General features: G+C 43.4%; 1 protein-coding gene and 1 long non-coding RNA gene across 2 annotated transcripts in view; both read right to left on the minus strand.

Moving 5' to 3' along the window:
* Positions 1-1,737: 1,737 nt before the first annotated feature.
* Positions 1,738-21,305, minus strand: part of LOC143923946 (uncharacterized) — a 281,712-nt gene continuing 262,144 nt past the window's right edge. The window contains exon 2 of the long non-coding RNA XR_013261796.1: positions 1,738-3,653. This is a non-coding gene — a long non-coding RNA (uncharacterized LOC143923946). The remainder of the gene's footprint in view (positions 3,654-21,305) is intronic.
* Positions 4,716-21,305, minus strand: part of SLC11A1 (solute carrier family 11 member 1) — a 106,281-nt gene continuing 89,691 nt past the window's right edge. Inside the window, exons 13-15 of the mRNA XM_077447892.1 lie at positions 17,565-17,638; positions 15,636-15,789; positions 4,716-5,747 (exon numbers count right to left, since the gene is read on the minus strand). Coding sequence (XP_077304018.1) covers positions 5,634-5,747; positions 15,636-15,789; positions 17,565-17,638 — 342 coding nt within the window. The 3' untranslated portion in view covers positions 4,716-5,633. The remainder of the gene's footprint in view (positions 5,748-15,635; positions 15,790-17,564; positions 17,639-21,305) is intronic.

Below are 21,305 nucleotides of genomic sequence, written 5' to 3' on the forward strand. Positions count from 1 at the left end.
AGCCTGCCAGCCCTCCCCTGCCTGTTGCTTCCTGAACACTTTGCATTCTCAGTAAATGCAAAGTGTGCTCTGAATGGAGGAGGTGTGGATCATGACACCACTGCCCCACTTCTCCACCATGTCCAATCAGGGAACGTTTTGCATTTGTTGAGAACATACAAAGCATTCTTTGAATGGTGTCTGTGCTCTGAATGTAGCCAGAGACCAGCTGCTAGCAAGCTATTGGAGATCACTGTATTAGTGGTGCTTGCTACGGTAATATCCAGTTTTCATGGAGATCCCAGAGGTAGGGCACAGACATACTTACAAGAGACCAAGCCAGACCAATGGAACTATGTAGAAATTGCCGTACCTGAAATTTATAGACAGAATGAATTCCATGCATTAAGATAAAAAAAGCCTTCTGTGTGCAGCAGCCCCTCTAAGGCCGCGTACACACGCGGGGACTGTTCGCCCAACTTTGTCCGCTGAACAGTGTTTCGGCGGACAGTCCGCTCGTGTGTGGGCTTTCAGCGGACAGTTTCAGCGAACAGTCCGCTGAACAAGGTTTTTCGGAAATTCCGAAAAACTGTCCGCTGAAACTTTGTTTCAGCGAACAGTCCCCTCGTGTGTAGGCTTGTTCGTCAAACTAAGTTCCGCGCATGCTCAGAAAGGATTTACACGCCGAAAGTTATAATGCAGTGTATAGGACGTCGTATTTTTCGTCCCGTCGTACGTGCCGTTCACGTCATCGCGCACGGTTTCAGCAAACTGTTCGTTCGTCGTGTGTGGCCATGTCCGTCCATGCTAATTTTGAGCGGACTGTTTGACGGACAAAGTTGGGCGAACAGTCCCCGCGTGTGTACGCGGCCTAATACTTACCTGAGCCCCATCTCTATCCAGCGATGTTGCAGGAGTGTCTCGGCTGCCCGGGACTCTCCCTCCTCATTGGCTGAGACGGCAGCGTGGCACCATTGGCTCCTGTTGCTGTCAAAGTCAGTGAGCCAATGAGGAGGGAGAGGGGGCGGGGCTGGGCCGAGTCTCCATGTCTGAATGGACACATCCCTCCCTGCAATCTTCTGGGAGACGTCACAGGTCCCAGAAGATTGCCCGGATAGGAGCGAGGCTTTGTACGCCCGCGTCGCTGGATCGTGGGACAGCTGAGTGTCCGATTATTAAAAGTCAGCAGTTACAATTTTTGTAGCTGCTGACTTTAAATTTTTGTTTTTATTCGGCGGAATACCACTTTAAGTCTTGCCAACAGTGATGGGCAGGGGCGGACTGACCATTCGACCAATCGGGCACTGCCCGAGGGCTCGGTGCCACTAGGGGGCCCCATCAGGGTTGCCAGCCTCAGTAAAACCAGGGAAAGTATGTAAAAATCTGTGTTTTTTTTACATCTGTCTCTGAAATGTCCCTTACCGACATCCTTTTGGTCTAAAAATCTCGAGATTATAGCTGCCCCACCTCTCCAGTACCTTCTCAGCCAATAGAAACATGTCTGTGTATACTGTGTGATTGTATACTGTGTGTGTGTGTGTTTGTGTATACCGTGTGGCCCCATAATCTCTGATTGCCTGGGGGCCCCATAATCTCCTATTGCCCGGGGGCACCATGAGTAGTCAGTCCGCGCCTGGTGATGGGCTGAAGATGTCTGCTGTGACCCCCTAGATAACCCAACCACTGCAGTGATGTAGTGCTTATTGAATAATAATATTATCATAAATAAAAAAAAAAAAAAAAAAAGACAAAGAAATCTTGGGGTCCAGTATTTTTATTAAAAATGTTTTTTTTTTTTTGGTTTTGTTTTTTAAAGACCTTTCAGAGTTATAAGGGTTGGTTTACTAAAAGGCAAACAGACTGTGTAGTTGCATTCTGCAAGAGCAGTCTAGAGCTTAGTAAATGAGCAGAAGCTCTGCTAACTTCCATCATCCAATCATGTGCAAGGAAAAATCCTGTTTTATTTATTTTCTTTGCATGTGATTGGGTACTCCTTGCAAAGAGAAGCCTTACCTCATTTACTAAGCTCCGGAGCAACTGCTCTTGCAAAGGGCAATTGCTCTTTGCAAACTGTACAGTATTTGCCTTTAGTAAATCAACCCCAGAGTGTCCAAACAAATATTACATTCTTGTATATCCAGTTTTTGGCTTATACCGGGTTGGTTATATCTCTAACTTCACTTTGCAAACAAACAATTTATTCTTTCCTACAAAAATGAATGTTGACACATCAGCACATCTGGGAACTCTCTGTTTTGAATTTCCGAATTTAGAATTTCCAAATTTAGAAGATTCGAAATTCGGAAATTTGAAAATTCGAAAATTCGGAAATTCGTAAATTTGAAATTCGGAAATTCGAAATTCGGAAATTCGAAAATTCGGAAATTCGAAATTCGGAAATTCGAAAGTTCGGAAATTCGAAAGTTCAGAAATCCCAAAATTCCAAAATTTGGACATTTGCAAATCCAAAAATAAGAATGAAAATCTGAACATTCAAAAAAAATAATTGAAAACCCGAAAATCTGAAATAATAACTATATTAAATTATAGGTATTGGCCATTTCCTTTCAAATTTGGCTGTTAGTGAACGTATTTGAACAAATTATCTGTAATAACAAATGCCGTATCTAAACAAATGGAATGTAACAATCTAATAATAACAAATAATAATAATACCTTTTTAATATTATTATTTATTATTAATTTGTTCCATTCCATTTGTTTCGATGCGGCATTCTTTATTTCGGATAATTCGTAACTTCAGATACATTTCCTTTACATTCACAAACAGCCAAATTTGAAAGGAAATTCCAATACCTAAAATTTAATAGCTAGTTATTAGTTAGTTATTATTTCGAATTTTACAGATTTTCTTTCTTTTTTTCTGATTTTCGATTTTCAAATTTCCGAATTGTCAAATTTCCGAATTATAAAATTTCCGAATTATAAAATTTCCGAATTTAAAAATTTCCGAATTTCTGATTTTTTGAATTTCCAAATTTCCGAAAAAAGCAAAAGAATATTTGAATGAAACGAAAACAAACACATTTTTTGTCAGTGCACATGTCTACTGTATGGGGTCTACAATACCTGGGTGAGTTGAACCCGAACACAGGACAGAGGAGGGAAAGACGGATGAGGCACTGACAATATAAAATATCAAAAAAAAATGAGGATGTGCCGAGCAAATAGATACCCAACATGTCAAGCCTTAAAGTGGTTGTAAAGGCTGAAGGTTTTTTAGCTCATGCTGCTGCCAATCACAGACAGTAAGGAGCAAGGGGGTGGGGCAGTCCCCTCCCCCCATAGTTAGAAGCACCTCCCAGGGAACACATTTACCCCCCTAGTGTTAATCCCTTCCCTGCCAGTGTCATTTATACAGCAATCAGTGCATTTTTATAGCACTGATCGCTGTATAATTGTCACTGGTCCCAAAAAAGTGTCAAAAGTGTCCAATTTGTCTGCCGCAATGTCGCAGTCCCGCTAAAAATCGCTGATCACATCGCTGATCACAGCTATTACTAGTAAAAAAAATATATAATAATAATAAAAATGCCATAAATCTATCCCCTATTTTGTAGATGCTATAACTTTTGCACAAACCAATCAATATACGCTTATTGAGTTTTTTTTTTTTAACCACAAATATGTAGAAGAATTCATATTGGCTTAAACTGATGAAGATTTTTTTTTGGGGGGGGGGGGGAATTTATTATAGCAAAAAGTAAAAAAACATTGTTTTTAATTTTTTCAAAATTGTCTGCCTTTTTTTGTTTATAGCATAAAAACCGCGGAGGTGGTCAAATACCACCAAAAGAAAGATCTATTTGTGGGAAAAAAAGGATGTCAGTTTTGTTTTGGTACAACGTCGCACGACCGTGCAACTGTCAGTTAAAGTAACGCAGTGCCGTATCGCAAAAAATGGCCTGGTCATTAAGGGGGAAAATCTTCTGGGACAGAAGTGGTTAATATGGCATTAAAATTGGGTGTACCGGTGAAAATCAACTCCTATGTGTTATCCCCCCCACTGCTACCGACGTATGGCATAAGTCAAAAGGGTAAAAGCAGCTCTAAAGAGAGGAATATTCACCTTTCCTCCAACACTGCCCGCCCCTCACTGCCGCTGGCATCTTCTTTTTTGTGCCAGGTTTGTAGCAGCCGGTGCGAGGTGACGTCACTCCTGCATTGATGCAGGAGCTAGTCATCCCGGCACTAAGAGATTGGGCTGGCCGCTGTGGGCTGCACAGCTGTTTACATTAGACATGTGCACTGCTGAAAAATGAGTTTGTTTTAGTTTCATTCATTTTTCTTTTTCGAGTCATTCCTTACGATTGAAATTCGTTATTTTGAATAATTCGTAAATATTCTAATTTTGAAATCTGAAAATTCGGAAATTTGAGAATTCGGAAATTCAAAAATCTGAAAATTTGAAAATCAGAAAATAAGAATGAAAATCTGAAAATAATAACTGAATAGCTAATTAATTAATTAATAAAAACTAACTATTAAATTATATGTATTGGAATTTCCTTTCAAATTTGGCTGTCAGCGAACGTAATGAATAAGAATTTATCTGAAGTTCCAAATTATGTGAAATAACGAATGCCGCATCTAAACGAATGGAATGTAACTAATTAATAATAATAAATAATAATAATAAAACGTTTTTATTATTATTATGAATTTGTTACGTTCCATTCGTTTAGATGCGGCATTCATTATTTCAGATAATTCGTAACTTTGGATACATTTGTGTTCATAATAATAACTAATTAATAATAATTATTATTAATAATAATAATAATAATAATAATAATAGTTCTTATTTCGAGTTTTCAAATTTTTATTCTTATTTTTGAATTTTTTCATTTGAGTTTTCGGATTTTCATTCTTATTTTCAGATTTTCAAATTTCCGAATTTTAGTTTTCGGAAAAATCTGTTAAACGGGTTTTCGTTAATTTGAATATTTCCGAATGAACGAATTTGTTGAAATTCGGCAAAAAACATTATTCAGAACAAAACTAATTGCATATGTCTAGTTTACATGCCAGGGATTGCTGTGAGCGGGCAGGTAGGTGCATTTTATTGCAGAAGAAGAGACATTGCAATGTCTCTTCCCGCAATAAAAAGTCTGCCCGCTTACCCTGAATTGCTTTAATAAGACCTCAAGACTGCCCATATGCTGCCCATGAATTGTCGGGGATTGCCTGTTTGTTGCCCGCATATTCTAACACCTGACCATAATTGGCTGGGGCACACCACGTGAGCCACTATTAAACCAATAGTTTTGTGAGCGGCTATTAGCCCCTCCCCTTACCCCACCCTAATATCAGACTCACCCGCTCTGGAAAGTTCCCAGGTATGCACATTGGACATTGCCGCCCTCATAAATGTATCATGGGCTCCCTCTGACCTGCAGAACAGACTCTTGACACAAGAGGGCGCACCGGGTTTAGTTACTGGCGCAGCCATATATATAGCGTAGCGAACGCCACATTCAGTAATAGTGGAACATCTAATGTAACGTAACTATCGGAACATCGGAGCATCTCAGGAGTAAAGCTTTGCATGTATCCGTCACATCCGCATTCCAATATGCAAAATCCCAACGATATATAGTGTTCGATGCATGAAGGTCCACCATAGGCGAGCCTCATTGCAGTGACCCCGGTGGGTTGTTGTACCCTTCCGGCTGTCCATAGGAGAACTGCATGTGTAGACCACGGGACAGGAAGTGAGCTCCGTGGGCAAGGCAGCATGTCCATACCTGCAATAAAGGAGGAGAATTATACAGAGAAGACTACTTTTAAAGAAGAACTCCGCTAAACAGTACTGGTTTCTGATATAATGACCAAATCCAAAGCGAACTCAAAGAATAAAAGATACATCTAGTTTAAAAACAATCTTTTTTATTTATTTATTTATTCATTTATTTATTTTTGCGGCGTTGGACCTTTCTGTGCCGCATAATCCAAAATGTTACTGTTGAAATAAAGGAAAAATCTTCCCATGGGGGACAGCTGTTTCAGTGACAACTGTCTAAGCCCTTGTACACACGGTCAGACATTCCGATGGACAATGTCCGATAGGACCGTGTTGTCGGATAATCCGACAGTGTGTGGGCTCCATCGGACTGTTTCCGTCAGAGTATCCGACGGACCAAGTTTTCCAGCTGGGCTATAAAATTTTCAGACAACATGATCCGATCAGACTTTGTCTGATCATGTGTAGAGAATTCCGATCGGACAAAGTGCCACGCATGCTCAGATCAAATTCCTAGACCAAAGCTATTGGCTACTAGCCTGAATGTAGTCCCGTCCTAACGAAATAACGTCATCACGTTAAGTACGATCGGATTTTCTGACAACTTTGTCCGACCGTGTGTATGCAACAGTTTCGGACAAAATCCGTTGGACAAAATCCGACGGATTTGGTTGTCGGAATGTCCAACCGTGTGTACAAGGGCTTAGAGCCGATTTCCCTCACTTCCTATTGTGTTTTTCTAGGACAGGAAATTAAGAGTTATATCCTCAAGGGGCCATGGGCAGCAAAATAAATAAATAAATAAAAATAACTAAAGGAGTTCTAACCCTTCCAAAAGTTATTAACACGAAGCATGCTGAATCATTTCTGACTCTCAGATAAGTAACTACTGACCAGAAATTTTTATTTTAGCTCTGAGGGGGAATTCTTCGCACTGACCACCAATGTAAGGAGCATTCTTCTCACTGATCACCAATGTAAGGAGCATTCTTCCCACTGATCACCAATGTAAGGAGCATTCTTCCCACTGATCACCAATGTAAGGAGCATTCTTCCCACTGATCACCAATGTAAGGAACATTCTCCCCACTGACCACCAATGTAAGGAACATTCTTCCCACTGATTACCAATGTAAGGAACATTCTTCCCACTGATCACCAATGTAAGGAGCATTCTTCTCACTGATCACCAATGTAAGGGGCATTCTTCTCACTGATCACCAATGTAAGGAGCATTCTTCTCACTGATCACCAATGTAAGGAGCATTCTTCCCACTGATCACCAATGTAAGGAGCATTCTTCTCCCTGATCACCAATGTAAGGAACATTCTTCCCACTGATCACCAATGTAAGGAGCATTCTTCCCACTGATCACCAATGTAAGGGGCATTCTTCTCACTGATCACCAATGTAAGGAGCATTCTTCCCACTGATCACCAATGTAAGGAGCATTCTTCCCACTGATCACCAATGTAAGGAGCATTCTTCCCACTGACCACCGACGTAAGGAACATTCTTCCCACTGATCATCAATGTAAGGAACATTCTTCCCACTGATCACCAATGTAAGGGGCATTCTTCTCACTGATCACCAATGTAAGGAGCATTCTTCCCACTGATCACTAATGTAAGGAGCATTCTTCCCACTGATCACCGATGTAAGGAGCATTCTTCCCACTGACCACCGACGTAAGGAACATTCTTCCCACTGATCACCAATGTAAGGGGCATTCTTCTCACTGATCACCAATGTAAGGAGCATTCTTCCCACTGATCACCAATGTAAGGAGCATTCTTCCCACTGATCACCAATGTAAGGAACATTCTTCCTACTGATCACCAATGTAAGGAACATTCTCCCCACTGATTACCAATGTAAGGAACATTCTCCCCAATTTTTCTTTATTAAAAGTCTTGCAATCAATAAGCATAAAATCACAATATATAAATATACATAAATATATACATATTTACATAAATTAAAATAAATATAGCAAAACTGCTCTCAAACCAAAAAAAAAAAAAAAAAAAAAAAAAAAAAAAACTTTACAGCAATAACATAAATCCTATTACGACTCACACCATTTCACCAGACATCAAACTTGTGAGGTTAAGAAACAATCCCGCACCTATTATGCATGCAGCCCTTCTTCAAAAAGAAGATACTAACCAACAAAAGTTAAGGGAGTGAAAGAACCAGAAAAAGAAAAGAGCTCCTCACCCAGAGATGGGCAGTTCACCAAAGGCAGGTCTGATATTCCTCCACGCCCTCATCCAGACTGCCCGAGGCACCCTGCCCCTCTCAAGACCCAGAATTTTCCCAACCTCACTCAGAATATCGTGCACCACCACCTCAACAGAGAGGACTTTCTTCCGCAGGGTAATCTGGCACCGTGCATTCCATGTGAAGTAACGGACAACTATACTAACTAAAAACAGTGTATCCAAATCAAAATCCCAGTGAGTCGGGAATGCCCCATACACCCACTCCGCATAACTCATGCGATAGAAAAAGGGGATGCCTAGAGCCCTCCCCACCCTTTTATACACCTCTATGTTAAAGGGACACTGGAGCAAAAAGTGGTCCATAGACTCCACTTTACCAACACACTCCGCTCTAGGACAATCCCGATCATCCACAGGGCGATGCTTCAAGTTCCCTCTCACATAGAGCCTTCCATGGAAGGCGAGCCAGGCTTGATCCCTAAACTTCAAGGGGATTCTTTCTAAATTAATTAAACGCAACCCTTCCCTCATTACAGAGCCTGGGCAATCCCTTAAGGCCAGTGACACACTGAAAGCAGAGCCCAAAATCCTCTTCTCCAGAAGCTTCCTGGGGAGGGACTTGATATCCTCCACTGTCACCTGCCACTGCCGAAGTATTTTCAGACACGGGGCAACATAAGCCGGGAGCTTGCCATGTCGGACTCTCAGACTTTTCACTGGCCCGCCATCTTCCCAGCATCGCAGAAAAGGCCTAAAACAAGATTGAAAAATGCCCACCCATCCCGGCGGGTTCTCTGCTAGCATGTTACCAAGATTGTACTTTAAAAACAGCAGAGAAAAGAAAACTATTGGGTTGACCATTCCTAGGCCACCCTCCCGCCTAGACAGGTAAGTTACATTGCGTTTGATCAGGTTCAGCCTACTTCCCCATAACAGTTGGAAAAAGCAGCTGTACACCCTTGCATAGAGAGATACTGGCAAGATACAGACGAAGCTGACATATAAAAAAATTGGGACCAGGTACGTTTTGATCAAGTCAACCCTCTCCCTCAATGAAAGCTTCCATTTCTTCCAGCTTGCTACTTTGGCATTGGCACACACCAACCTGCTTTCCCAATTTCGATGACCATAGTCACCAGGACCAAATTTGATGCCCAACACTTTAATTTCCTGCTGGGGCTCTGGGAAGGCATCCGGAAGTTCGAAGCTTTCACCTTCCTCACCCATCCAGAAAACTTCACTCTTTTCATGGTTGACTTTAGAACCAGAAGCCTCCGTGTACTGCTCTATCATAGAGACCACCTCCTGCGCCTCCTCCGTTCCAGAGACAATAACAGACACATCATCAGCATAGGCCACGACCTTCAAAGGTGGCACACCAGCAATGCCCAAAGGCACCCCGCACAAAGATCCACACTCTAGCCTTCTTATGAAGGGGTCGATTGCGAATACATATAACAGGGGGCTCAGAGGACATCCCTGGCGCACACCAGAGCCAACCTCAAAAGGCCGTCCAACCCAACCATTAACCAGTGGGAAGCTCTCAGCCCCTCTATATAATGTCTTCAGCCAATCTATAAACCTCCCCTGCAGGCCGTATCTACCAAGTAGCAAATACAGGTACTCGTGATTGACTCTATCAAAAGCCTTCGCCTGATCCAATGCCAGCAAGTACTTTCTCCATCCAGCAGCCCTGCATCGTTCCAAAGCCTCCCGGACAGCTAAAACCGCTGAAAAGGTACTTCTACCTTGGACCGAGCAGTGCTGATGACTGGACAACAAATCGCCTGCCACTGACGACAAGCGCCAAAAAAGAATCTTCGCCAAGATCTTTCTATCAACATTGAGAAGACTGATGGGGCGCCAGTTCTCAATCATTGAGGGGTCTTTACCTTTTGACAGAAGAATCACAGCGGATTGCCTCATGGAGGGAGGGAGCGAACCCTCTTCTAGACAGCTGTTATAAACCTCCGCTAAAAAGGGAGCCAGAATGGACTTAAAACACTTGTAGAATTCAGCTGTCAACCCATCTGGCCCAGGCGATTTTTTGGTAGCCAGCTTCTCTATAGCATGGACTACCTCATCCACTGAAATTGGTTCTGTCAAATCCATCAAAGGCAATGTACCATTTCCCAATCCTGGAGTAGAATCCAGAAAGCTTTCCATCTTGTCCCGACAAAGGTCCTTTCTTCCCAGAAGATCTGCATAATATGATCTGAAGATCTCCAAGATCCCTGATCTGGACTTCACCAGGGAACCCGTACTATCCCTCAGGCCTATGACCGTCTTAACTGCTATGCCTTGCTTACAGTTCTGGTAAGGATCAGGCGAGTGATATTTTCCATAATCCCTCTCCAGAACCAAGGAGGCATGCCGGTCGTATTGACACTTTCTAAGAAGAAACTTCACCTCAGAGATCTCCCCTGGATCTCCTCTATACGAGACAAGACGATCAAGCTTCCTCCGCAAATGCTGGTAGGCAATGTACATACCAAGCTGCTTCTTCTTACTTATGGCCTTGAAAAGTCCAATCGCCCTTTGTTTCACAAGCTCCCACCACTCTGACTTACTGCTGCAAAAGTCCAGAATAGAAACCTGTGCCTGAAAAAAATCCTCAAAGGATTGTCTTACCTCTACGTCTTCCAGGAGAGCCGAATTCAGTTTCCAGGTACCCCTTCCCCTGGGTGGAGTGTCCGAGGCATTCAGAGTCACAGACAGCATACAGTGGTCAGAGAACTCCACCGCCCTCAACTCAGGAGCCGAGAAAGCAGAGTTCTCCTTTAAAAAAAACCTATCTATCCTACTCTGACTATTCCCTCTCTGAAATGTGAATCCCGTGCTGCCAGGGCAGTGCTTAATATGCACATCTACCAGGCCTGCTTGTCTCACCATATCTCTAAGAAAAACGCTATCGTACGCCAGCCTGTCTATGGAGCCTCTCCTGTCTTCAGGCCTAATTATGGTGTTAAAATCACCTCCAAAGACAACCTGCTGGGACGTAAAAAGGAAGGGCTTGATCTATGTGAGGAGGCATTTCCTGCCCCATCTTGACTGCGGTCCATAGATATTAATCAGGCGCAGGTCCTGCCCCCTAACAGAGACGTCCAAGACCATGCATCTCCCAATCTCTACCTCAATTACCCGCCGGCACATTACCATATCGGTTTTAAAAAGGACCGCAACTCCGCTGCAGGGCTCTGCCGCAAGAGACCAAAAGGAGGGACCGCATCTCCACTCCCTTTTTGCTAGATGGACATCGGCCAAAGTATTGAGCCAGGTCTCTTGCAAAAATAAAATCTCGGCATCAAACTCGCTGAGCAAAAATAAGGCAATATCACGAGCTCTTGCAGATTTCATGCTGGCGACATTAATGGTCGCCACCTTTATCGGAGTGGGAACTGCCATCAGGATGATTGGGGTAGTCGTTTCTTAACCTTTGCCACACTCTCATCACCAGAAACAGCTCTCTTCAAACTATGTGACTCCCCCTCATCCATGGATGATAAAGAAAAAGATAAATCAGACATCCCATCACCTGACAAAACTGAAAAGGTGTTGCCAAGAGGAACCCCTCCTGGGTCCGACTCTGAGGAAGAAATTAACACCCTATTTGTCTTCCTCTTCTTCTTTTTCTTCCTCCTAAACGTCTCCCACCCCTCATCATCTGAATCCCCCTCAACAGAGGGTGAGACATGCGATATGGACACCCTTCCATCAGCCCCACCCCCATCCAGCACCCCCACATTCCCCTGACCACGTTTGCGCTGCCGAGGGACAGGGACTGGAGGCTGAGAAGGAAGATCCGCTAAACCTGCCCCCCCAGCAGCTTCCGCTATTCTGGAGGACCTACGTACAGCAGGAATAGGGACCACCACATGGGGGACAGACTTAGGGACCACATCACTAGAGGGAACAGAATCTGAAATAACAGAAGGAACTGACACAGGAGGGACAGACTCAGGGACCACATTACCAGGGGAAACAGAACCTGAAACAGATGGAACAGACACAGGAGGGACAGACTCAGGGACCACATTACCAGGGGAAACAGAATCTGAAACAGATGGAACTGACACAGGAGGGACAGACTCAGGGACCACATTACCAAGGGAAACAGAACCTGAAACAGATAGAACAGACACAGGAGGGACAGACTCAGGGACCACATTACCAGGGGAAACAGAATCCAAAACAACAGATGGAACAGACACAGGAGGGACAACAACAGTTACAGCGGCCTCATCCTCCTTATCCAGCCTCTGCAGCTCAGCCTCCAATCCTGGCAGGTTATGTAAAGCCTCTGGACACTTACTGTAAGGATGGCCAAGCTTTTGGCACAGATTGCACCGAATTTGGGTACAATCCTTTGCCAAATGGTCCAGACCCTGGCATAGCGAACACTTTTTACGGGTGCAGGTAGAGGCAAAATGGCCCTTTTCACCACATTTATTGCAGACTTTGGGCTGTCCCTGGTAGAATATAGTCAGCCGATCTCTTCCCAGGAAAGCTGAGCAGGGCAGATGTTGGACTACATTGCCCAGCACCCCCAATTTTAGCGACACTGTCCAGGCCCCTGTCCATATCCCATGTTCATCCAGGACCTTCCGCAGTGGAGTGAGGACCTCACCATATCGGCGTAGCCATACTATCAAATCAGCCTCTGGTATGGATTCGTTACGCACCAGGATGGTCACCGATTTTATCAGAGGCTGCCTGGAAATCACTTTTGGCACCAAACCACTCCACTGCGGAAGGCCCTGGCACCTCCTATGTCGCTCCCAAAATAAATCCAACCCCTCAGGTTTTACAAAAGATAAATCAAATTCATAACTCCCCACTGGGCAAATCAAAGCAAAAATATCCACAGCTTTAAACCCCATTTCTCTGGAGCTGGCAGCCATCTTGCTTGTGGAACTACAGGTCCCAGCAGTATCAGCAAAATCCAGGCGTGGGGTGCATGGTGGAGATCCATCCACATTGCTCTGGTGAGCTGATGACACCTCTGCCAGGGGCTCTCCCTCCATGTCTGCAGAGGGTTTCCCTGTAGCAGGCAGCTGTTTGCTGATCTCCTTCCCTCTCTGTTCCTCAGCGGGGACACCATCCGCTACAGCAGGTGGGGCAGACATGTTGGATGGAGGCTGTACAGCGCACTGGGATCCCTCCACCAGTGCTGGCTCTGCCGGTCTGTAATCCCTCCGCTCATCCTTAGGGACCTCCGATGGTTCACCAACAGACCCGTCTGCCCTCAGGGGTGACTCCATCTGCTGGATGAACTGCAGGGTGCCATGTTGACTCTCAACCCCCTGGCTGGTTGCCGCTGGCGATTCCCCAGCCTGACATGGGGGGAGAGGTGCAGAGACAGATGAAGCCGGATTGTCTGTTACCTGCTGATCCACAGAACTCACCGATGTCTGGCTGGAAAATCTTTTCTCATTTTTAAATTTTTCAGCAAAAGCTCCGCTTCTGTCTTTCAATTTATTCAAAAATAAAGATTGTTTCTTTACTTTCTCCTCCATCTGCTGTAATTCTGGCTTCATGGCCAAACGGTTTTTACTCCAGGCCTGGAAATACTTGGTCTTGAAGTTTTTATGTTCAAATTTTAAACATTTAAGTTTCTCCTCAGCCCTTCCGATTGCCCGAAAACGGTCAACAATCTTCTGTCTGTAGGCATCCACGTTCTCAGCAGGACCTGGACCCACAGACAGATCCTCCACCTCCTCCTCCTCACTAGGCCCCGTATCATCAGGGGAATCCATCCCAGGGCCTCCCCCAGGATCAGGCATTATTCCTGGGCCGAGCTAGCAGGCAAGGCCCAGGCTTGAAAAAAGGTGTGGTTCTCAGAGAGCTCCTTGGGTGTGTCCTCCTCCTCCTTCCCACTGATCACCAATGTAAGGAGCATTCTTCCCACTGACCACCAATGTAAGGAACATTCTTCCCACTGATCACCAATGTAAGGAGCATTCTTCCCACTGACCACCGACGTAAGGAACATTCTTCCCACTGATCACCAATGTAAGGGACATTCTTCCCACTGATCACCGACGTAAGGAACATTCTTCCCACTGATCACCAATGTAAGGGACATTCTTCCCACTGATCACCAATGTAAGGGACATTCTTCTCACTGACCACCAATGTAAGGAACATTCTTCCCACTGATCACCAATGTAAGGAACATTCTCCCCACTGATTACCAATGTAAGGAACATTCTTCCCACTGATCACCAATGTAAGGAGCATTCTTCCCACTGACCACCAATGTAAGGAACATTCTTCCTACTGATCACCAATGTAAGGGACATTCTTCTCACTGACCACCAATGTAAGGAACATTCTTCTCACTGACCACCAATGTAAGGAGCATTCTTCCCACTGACCACCAATGTAAGGAACATTCTTCTCACTGATCACCAATGTAAGGAACATTCTTCTCACTGACCACCAATGTAAGGAGCATTCTTCTCACTGATCACCAATGTAAGGGGCATTCTTCCCACTGATCACCAATGTAAGGAGCATTCTTCCCACTGATCACCAATGTAAGGGACATTCTTCCCACTGACCACCAATGTAAGGAGCATTCTTCCCACTAACCACCGACGTAAGGAACATTCTTTCCACAGATCACCAATGTAAGGAACATTCTTCCCACTGATCACCAATGTAAGGAGCATTCTTCTCACTGACCACCAATGTAAGGAGCATTCTTCTCACTGATCACCAATGTAAGGAACATTCTTCTCACTGATCACCAATGTAAGGGACATTCTTCCCACTGACCACCAATGTAAGGAGCATTCTTCCCACTAACCACCGACGTAAGGAACATTCTTTCCACAGATCACCAATGTAAGGAACATTCTTCCCACTGATCACCAATGTAAGGAGCATTCTTCCCACTGATCACCAATGTAAGGAGCATTCTTCCCACTGATCACCAATGTAAGGGACATTCTTCCCACTGGTTCTTCTCTCACAGCCTACCAATTTAAAGTGGTTGTAAACCCATTACAACCACTTTACCCTACAGCTAAGCCTAGATTAAGGCTTACCTGTAGGTGCAAGAAATATCTCCCAAACCTAAAAGGTTTAGAAGATATTTGCAGGAATAGTGGCACCGATGACTATGGCGCATCTCCGGGATAGATAGCAGCGTCAGAGGAGGCGAACGAGGGCCGATGCGGGGGCTTCGATCTCAGGTGAAGTAATTCATAATGAGCTAGTATGCTCTGCATACTAGCTCATTATGCCTTTGTCTTGCAGGGTGTATTTTTTTTTTTTAATAGGCTTTACTTCCTCTTTAAGGGAGCCTGTCTCTACTGACCATCTATGTAAAGGAAGTTCTATGGATGGTCTACCAATATAAGGGAGCACATGTGTGATGACTTGATCTATAGATACAATAATAACCAGTAGGGGTGCCCCAGACCTGAAAGCTATTTCAAGCATTCCTCCATATTAATAAGGTTGAGAATCTAGAAGATCTAAGAAGACAACTATTTATGATCAGTCAGCTGGGTCCTGAGTAGGGTGGTGGCCTGGTGGGTATGGGCTCCACTGGTTTTAGGCCAGGTTGTGCATACAGATGGGTTCATAAGCAAGTTACAGGTGCGGGTCAGATGCTATTATTAGGGAACACACCCAGGTAGGTCTGCTGGTACTTACCAGGTATAACGTGAAGACGGCATAAAATAGAAGAATAAATCCACACAGCACATACAGGCCAATGTATTTCACGTTTGGGATGTAAATCGCCACAAAATACAAGTTTATGGCGATGATTAATACAGTGAGCAAGAAGGCCACCAGTTTACCGATTCTGCAGGAAGGAAAAAAATACCAATTATTGGTGAGGAAAAGAAGCCACGGTCAGGATAGAACTCTGTCAAGCCCCACCCAGATCAAACAAGCTCTGCCCACATTAACCACTTGCCGCCACCCCAAGCAGTATATTTTTAAGCAGAGGCCCTACAGAATAAAATGGTGGGTGTTGCAATTTTATATGTTGCATGATATTCGCAAAGCAGTTTTTTAAACGCAAATGTTTTGTAAAAAATACACTTTAACCACGTGCCGACCGCAAAAATTATATATACTTTGCGGTTTTCAAGTAGTTTACCAAGGTTATGGCTAAAGCGATCAGCCATAACCCCCGGTATATATATTTTTTTTAGCTAGCGGCTTTTTTTTCAGCCGGCGGCTGGCTTTCCCATGAAAGCAATCTGAGCGGCTCATTAGGCACTGGATCCCTTTCCAAAGCGGCGGGAGAGGACATCCCCATACATAGTTACATAGTAGGCGAGGTTGAAAAAAAGACACAAGTCCATCAAGTCCAACCTATGTGTGTGATTATATATCAGCATTACATTGTATATCCCTGTATGTTGTGGTTGCTCAGGTGCCTTTTTTTCCCCACAAATAGAGCTTTCTTTTGGTGGTATTTGATCCCCTCTGCGGTTTTTATTTTTTGCGCTATAAACAGAAAAAGAGTGACAATTTTGAAAAAAAAAATGCATTCTTTTTTTACTTTTTGCTATAATAAATATCCCCCAAAAAATATATAAAAAAAAATTTTTTTTCATCAGTTTAGGCCGATACGTATTCTTCTACATATTTTTGATTAAAAAAAACAAACGCAATAAGAGTATATTGATTGGTTTGCGCAAAAGTTATAGCATCTACAAAATAGGGGATAGTTTTATGGCATTTTTATTAATAATTTTTATTTTTTTTAATAGTAATGGTGGCGATCTATGATTTTTATCGTGACTGCGACATTATGGCGGACACATCGGATAATTTTGACATATTTTTGGGACCACTGGCATTTATACAACGATCAGTGCGATTAAAAATGCACTGATTACTGTAAAAATTTCACTGGCAGTGAACGGGTTAAGTGTGTCCTAGTACGTGTTCTAACTGAAGGGGGGAGGGGACTATGCAGGGAAGATAACAGATCGGGTTCTCCGTGTGCCCCGAGCGATCGCGGTCACCCGGCGGTGAATAAGACCACCGGGCACTCGGGGGGGGGGTTGCATGCAAATTTGAAAATCCAAAAATAAGAATGAAAATCTGAACATTCAAAAGAATGAAAATCTGAACATTCGAAAACCCGAAAATCTAAAATAATAACTAATAATAAATATTAAATTATAGGTATTGGAATTTCCTTTCAAATTTGCTTGTTAGTCAACATAACAGATATGAATTTATCCAAAGTTATGAATTATCTGGAATAACGAATGCCGCATCTAAACTAATGTAACGTAACGATCTAATAATAATAAATAATAACAATAATAATAAAACCTTTTTTGAATTTTACGGATTTTCTTTCTTTTTTTCAAATTTTTGGATTTTCGAATTTCTGCATTTCCGAATTTTCGAATTCCAAAAACTACGAAATTTGGAATTTGAAAATTCAAAATTTGAAAATTCGGAATTAGAAAATGTGAAATTCCAAAATTCTAAATTCGGAAATTTGAAATTTCTCAGATTTCCAAATTTTCGAATGACCGAAAAAAGCAAAAAAAACGAATGAAACAAAAAGATTTTTGTCAGTGCACATGTATAACAGATATACACACATACATGCCGTTGGCAAAATCGTTCATCAAGGGTCGCATGCTGGTAAAGGTGAGAACCGGGAGCAGGGCGAAGGGAAGCTGCAAAAATGGATAATTAAAGGGACGTTATTATTTTATAGAAAATATACAAATATAAAAACACATATACAAACAAGAGTCACCTTGTAGAATCGTACATCAGCTTCATCAGTGATCTGTACTTAAAGCGGAGTTCCACCCAAAAATTGAATTTCCGCTGATTTGCTTCCACCCCACCTCCCCTCCGGTGCCACATTTGGCACCTTTCAGGAAGGAGGAGGGAACAGGTACCTGTTTTTGACAGGTACTCTTCCCCACTTCCCGGATGACGGCGCTGTTGCGACATCCCTCGGAAGTTCGGCCCCTCCCTCCTCCTTCCTCCACCATCGGGCAAGTAAGAAAGCGCATCACGCTCCACGCATGGGCAGTAGGGAACTGGCTTACCAACATCGCGGGCTCACTGGACAGGAAAGTGTCCATATATCAAAAGTCAGCAGCTGCAGTATTTGTAGCTGCTGACTTAAAAATACCCCCCCACCCCCCCAGGTGGAACTCCTTTTTAAAGTGAAATTAAAGTGTTTTTTGTTTTTATTTAAAAACAACAAACATGTTCTACTTACCTGCCCTGTTTGATGGTTTTGCACAGAGCAGCCCCGATCCTCCTCTTCTGGGGTCCTCTGCCGGCGCTCCTGGCCCCTCCCTCCTGCCGAGTGCACCCAGAGCAAGCGGCTTTCTATGGGGGTCACCCGAGCCGAGGCGCTGCTCTGTGTGTCCATTCAGACACAAATTCTTCAGTAAAAGACGTTACTGTGATATGCACAAAACTTGTAGTGCTGCTCCAAACTTGAAGGTAAAGGATCCCCCCCCCCCCCGTCGGTCATGTAGTTGAGGGGGCGAGGGGTTATGTACTATTCAGAAGTTTGAGTCCAACATGAAAGAGAGATTAAGTCACCGCTCAACCAACCCGGTACTTAGGTAGTGTACATGTATGTGGCCTCAGCCAATGCCACTCCAGCGACGCCCCCTGACGAAGTTCTGTGACTAAGCCCTGGTGGGGCGAAACACGTCAGTGGGCGGCTGGAGCATCTTAGACTTACACTACCTAAGCACCGGGTTGGTTGAAAAGAAGTTACTGGTTAAGGGAATTGTTGGGTCTGATGGATGTGCAAGAAGACTGACAGTGTGCTCCTATAAGGGACGGGGGGAGACGGAGTGAAAACCTTCATGCTAACCTTCTGGGCAGTGGAAAAGTGGAAAGTAAAGAGAAAAAGGAGCAGCCAGCTTGGGAGAAGAGGCAGTGGTGGCCAGGAGAAGGAGGTTCCATACGAGGGAGGATGTATTGTTTGCCCTTTCAAGTGGCAATGTCCCTACATTAGGGCCCGCTGTGCTACAGAACCCTCCCAGGGAATTTGGAAATTCTAAAATTTGGAATTTCGAAAGTCCAAAAATTCAGCTTTTTAAATTTCAGAATTTCCGAATTTTTAAATTTACGAATTTTCAAATTTAAAATTTCCGAATTTTCTAATTTTCCAATTCTGAATTTTCAGGATTCAAAATTGTGGAAATTCAGAAATTCTAAAATCCGAAAATTCGAAAATCTGAAAAATCTAAAAATAACTCACTATTAAATTATAGGTATTAGAATTTCCTTTCAATTTGGCTGTTTGTGAACGTAACGAAAATAAATTTATCTGAAGTTATCCGAAATAACGAATGCTGCATCTAAACAAATGGAATGGAACAAATTAATACTAAATAATAATAAAAAGGTTTTATTATTATTATTATTATTTATTATTATTAGATCAATAGGTTCCATTCGTTTATATACGGCATTCCTTATTTCAGATAATTTGTTCAAATATGTTCACGAACAGTCAAATTTGAAAGGAAATTCCAATACCTATAATTAATTATTTATTATTAGTTAGTTTAATTTCAGATTTTCAGGTTTTCGAATTTTCCGATTTTCATTCTTTTGAAAGTTCAGATTTTCATTCTTATTTTTTCGGATTTTAAAATATCCAAATTTTCGAATTTCCAAATTTCAGCTTTTCGAATTTCCAAATTTTCGAATTTCCAAAATTTTCGAATTTCTGAATTTCCAAAATTTTCCAATTTCTGAATTTCCAATTTCCTGGTGCCTCCATGGCAGCATACCTGTGACAAGCTCCGCCTTGGCTCTTCCCTCAGGACTAGTGAATATTATAAAAGAAAAGGTTAGTACAGCCCCCGCATTCTCCTTTTTTTCCTCATACCTCATGGCAGTGAATCCTGGTCGGCGTCCTTACCTTCTGCATTCGGCAGCGTCCGTCCGGGTTCAAGCCTCTCCCGGACGCAGTTCCTTCTCTTGGGCAGCTAAATGCGCTTATAAGGTTGGAAGTCCCTTCTGTAGGATCTTTTGGGACAAGCAGTTTGTCTCTTAAGTAAGAGCTTTACCTGCAGTATGGGCGTTCAGGCTCCAGTCTATGGCAGCAGAGGTAGCAGCTTTGCTCTGTCCCTGAGGTTTGTTTTTTCCCTCCAGTCTCATCTGTCCTTCCTCTCTCCTGCGCTCTGTTTCCGCGGTCCCCATAGTCCTAGCAGGCCCCCCTTTCCTTTCCCATGTGTGTTTGTCACTCCCAGACTCACTAGGGGCCGCGCGCGGCGAGTCTGTGTCATTTTATAATAGTCTAGCGTTCCCGCCGTCGTCTGCGCATGCGCCGGCGGGTCGTATGTTTCGACGGTCAGTTTTGACGTTCGGCGCGTGCGCGGTAGCGTCGGAAGCTTCGGCGGCCATCTTTTTTGAGGGCGAATGGTTCTTTTTGCCCTCAGAGTGTCAGAGGAGGAGCTTTAGCACGACATCACTTCCCCTCCTCCTATTTATTTCCCCAGCAGCACAAGTGAAATGCCTGTGGTCAACAAGAGAATTACACTCTAGAGTTCCAGGCTATTCCCACCCCTGTTAAGGTAAGGCATGTTTTAATGCATTTGTTTTTGTACATGTGATCATCCGAATATATTGGTATAGCTCTGATGGAATGTCTCTTTTCACTTAAAAAGAATTAATTTATTAATATATTAAATTATTTAAATCGGAGCCTCCAAAAAAAAAAAAAAAAAAAAAAATATATATATAAAAAATGGATAAAAAAAAAAAAAAAAAAAACACAAAAACACAACACACAGTAACGGGGGGTGGGAATCGTCACTTTTGTAGGCAAATTCCCTTCTTTCCCGTGAATCAGCGCACGACTGGTTGACGCCTTTTTTCCTCTGACTCTTTCCTAGCCGTTTCCTCTGCTAAGCCGCCTAAATATGAGCCTTTCGCCGCCCGCTCAAGATCCTACTCTACTCCCAAGGTAAGGACCTACGCCCAGGTAAGTTTAAAAAAAAAAAAAAAAAAGAGTGCACTAAGGACGATACTTTTGTATTTCAGTCCTGTACGCCAGAAGACGTCTAAGAAGACCTCAAGGCGATATGGAGATGACGATGATGATTCCTGTCACAGCAGAGACAGGTCACCCAGACATGGGCATTACAGAAGCGGCAGGAAAGCTTCAGCTAAGAAGCGCCGTCATTCGCGCTCTCCGAGACCTAGACCTACCAGATGTCAGGCCTGCGGAGGCTCCCCACTTCCGGACAAACTAATTTGTCGAGACTGCCTTAGAGACTATGCAGCAGACAGAGAGTCTGAGAGCCTACAGGTGGCAGATCTCCTTAAAAAGGCAGTAAAAGACTCCCTTACGGA

The sequence above is a fragment of the Lithobates pipiens genome, unplaced genomic scaffold (assembly GCF_037356315.1).
Source record: "Lithobates pipiens isolate NorthernLeopardFrog02 unplaced genomic scaffold, aLitPip1_a1.2 Scaffold_22, whole genome shotgun sequence".
NCBI lineage: Eukaryota > Metazoa > Chordata > Amphibia > Anura > Ranidae > Lithobates > Lithobates pipiens.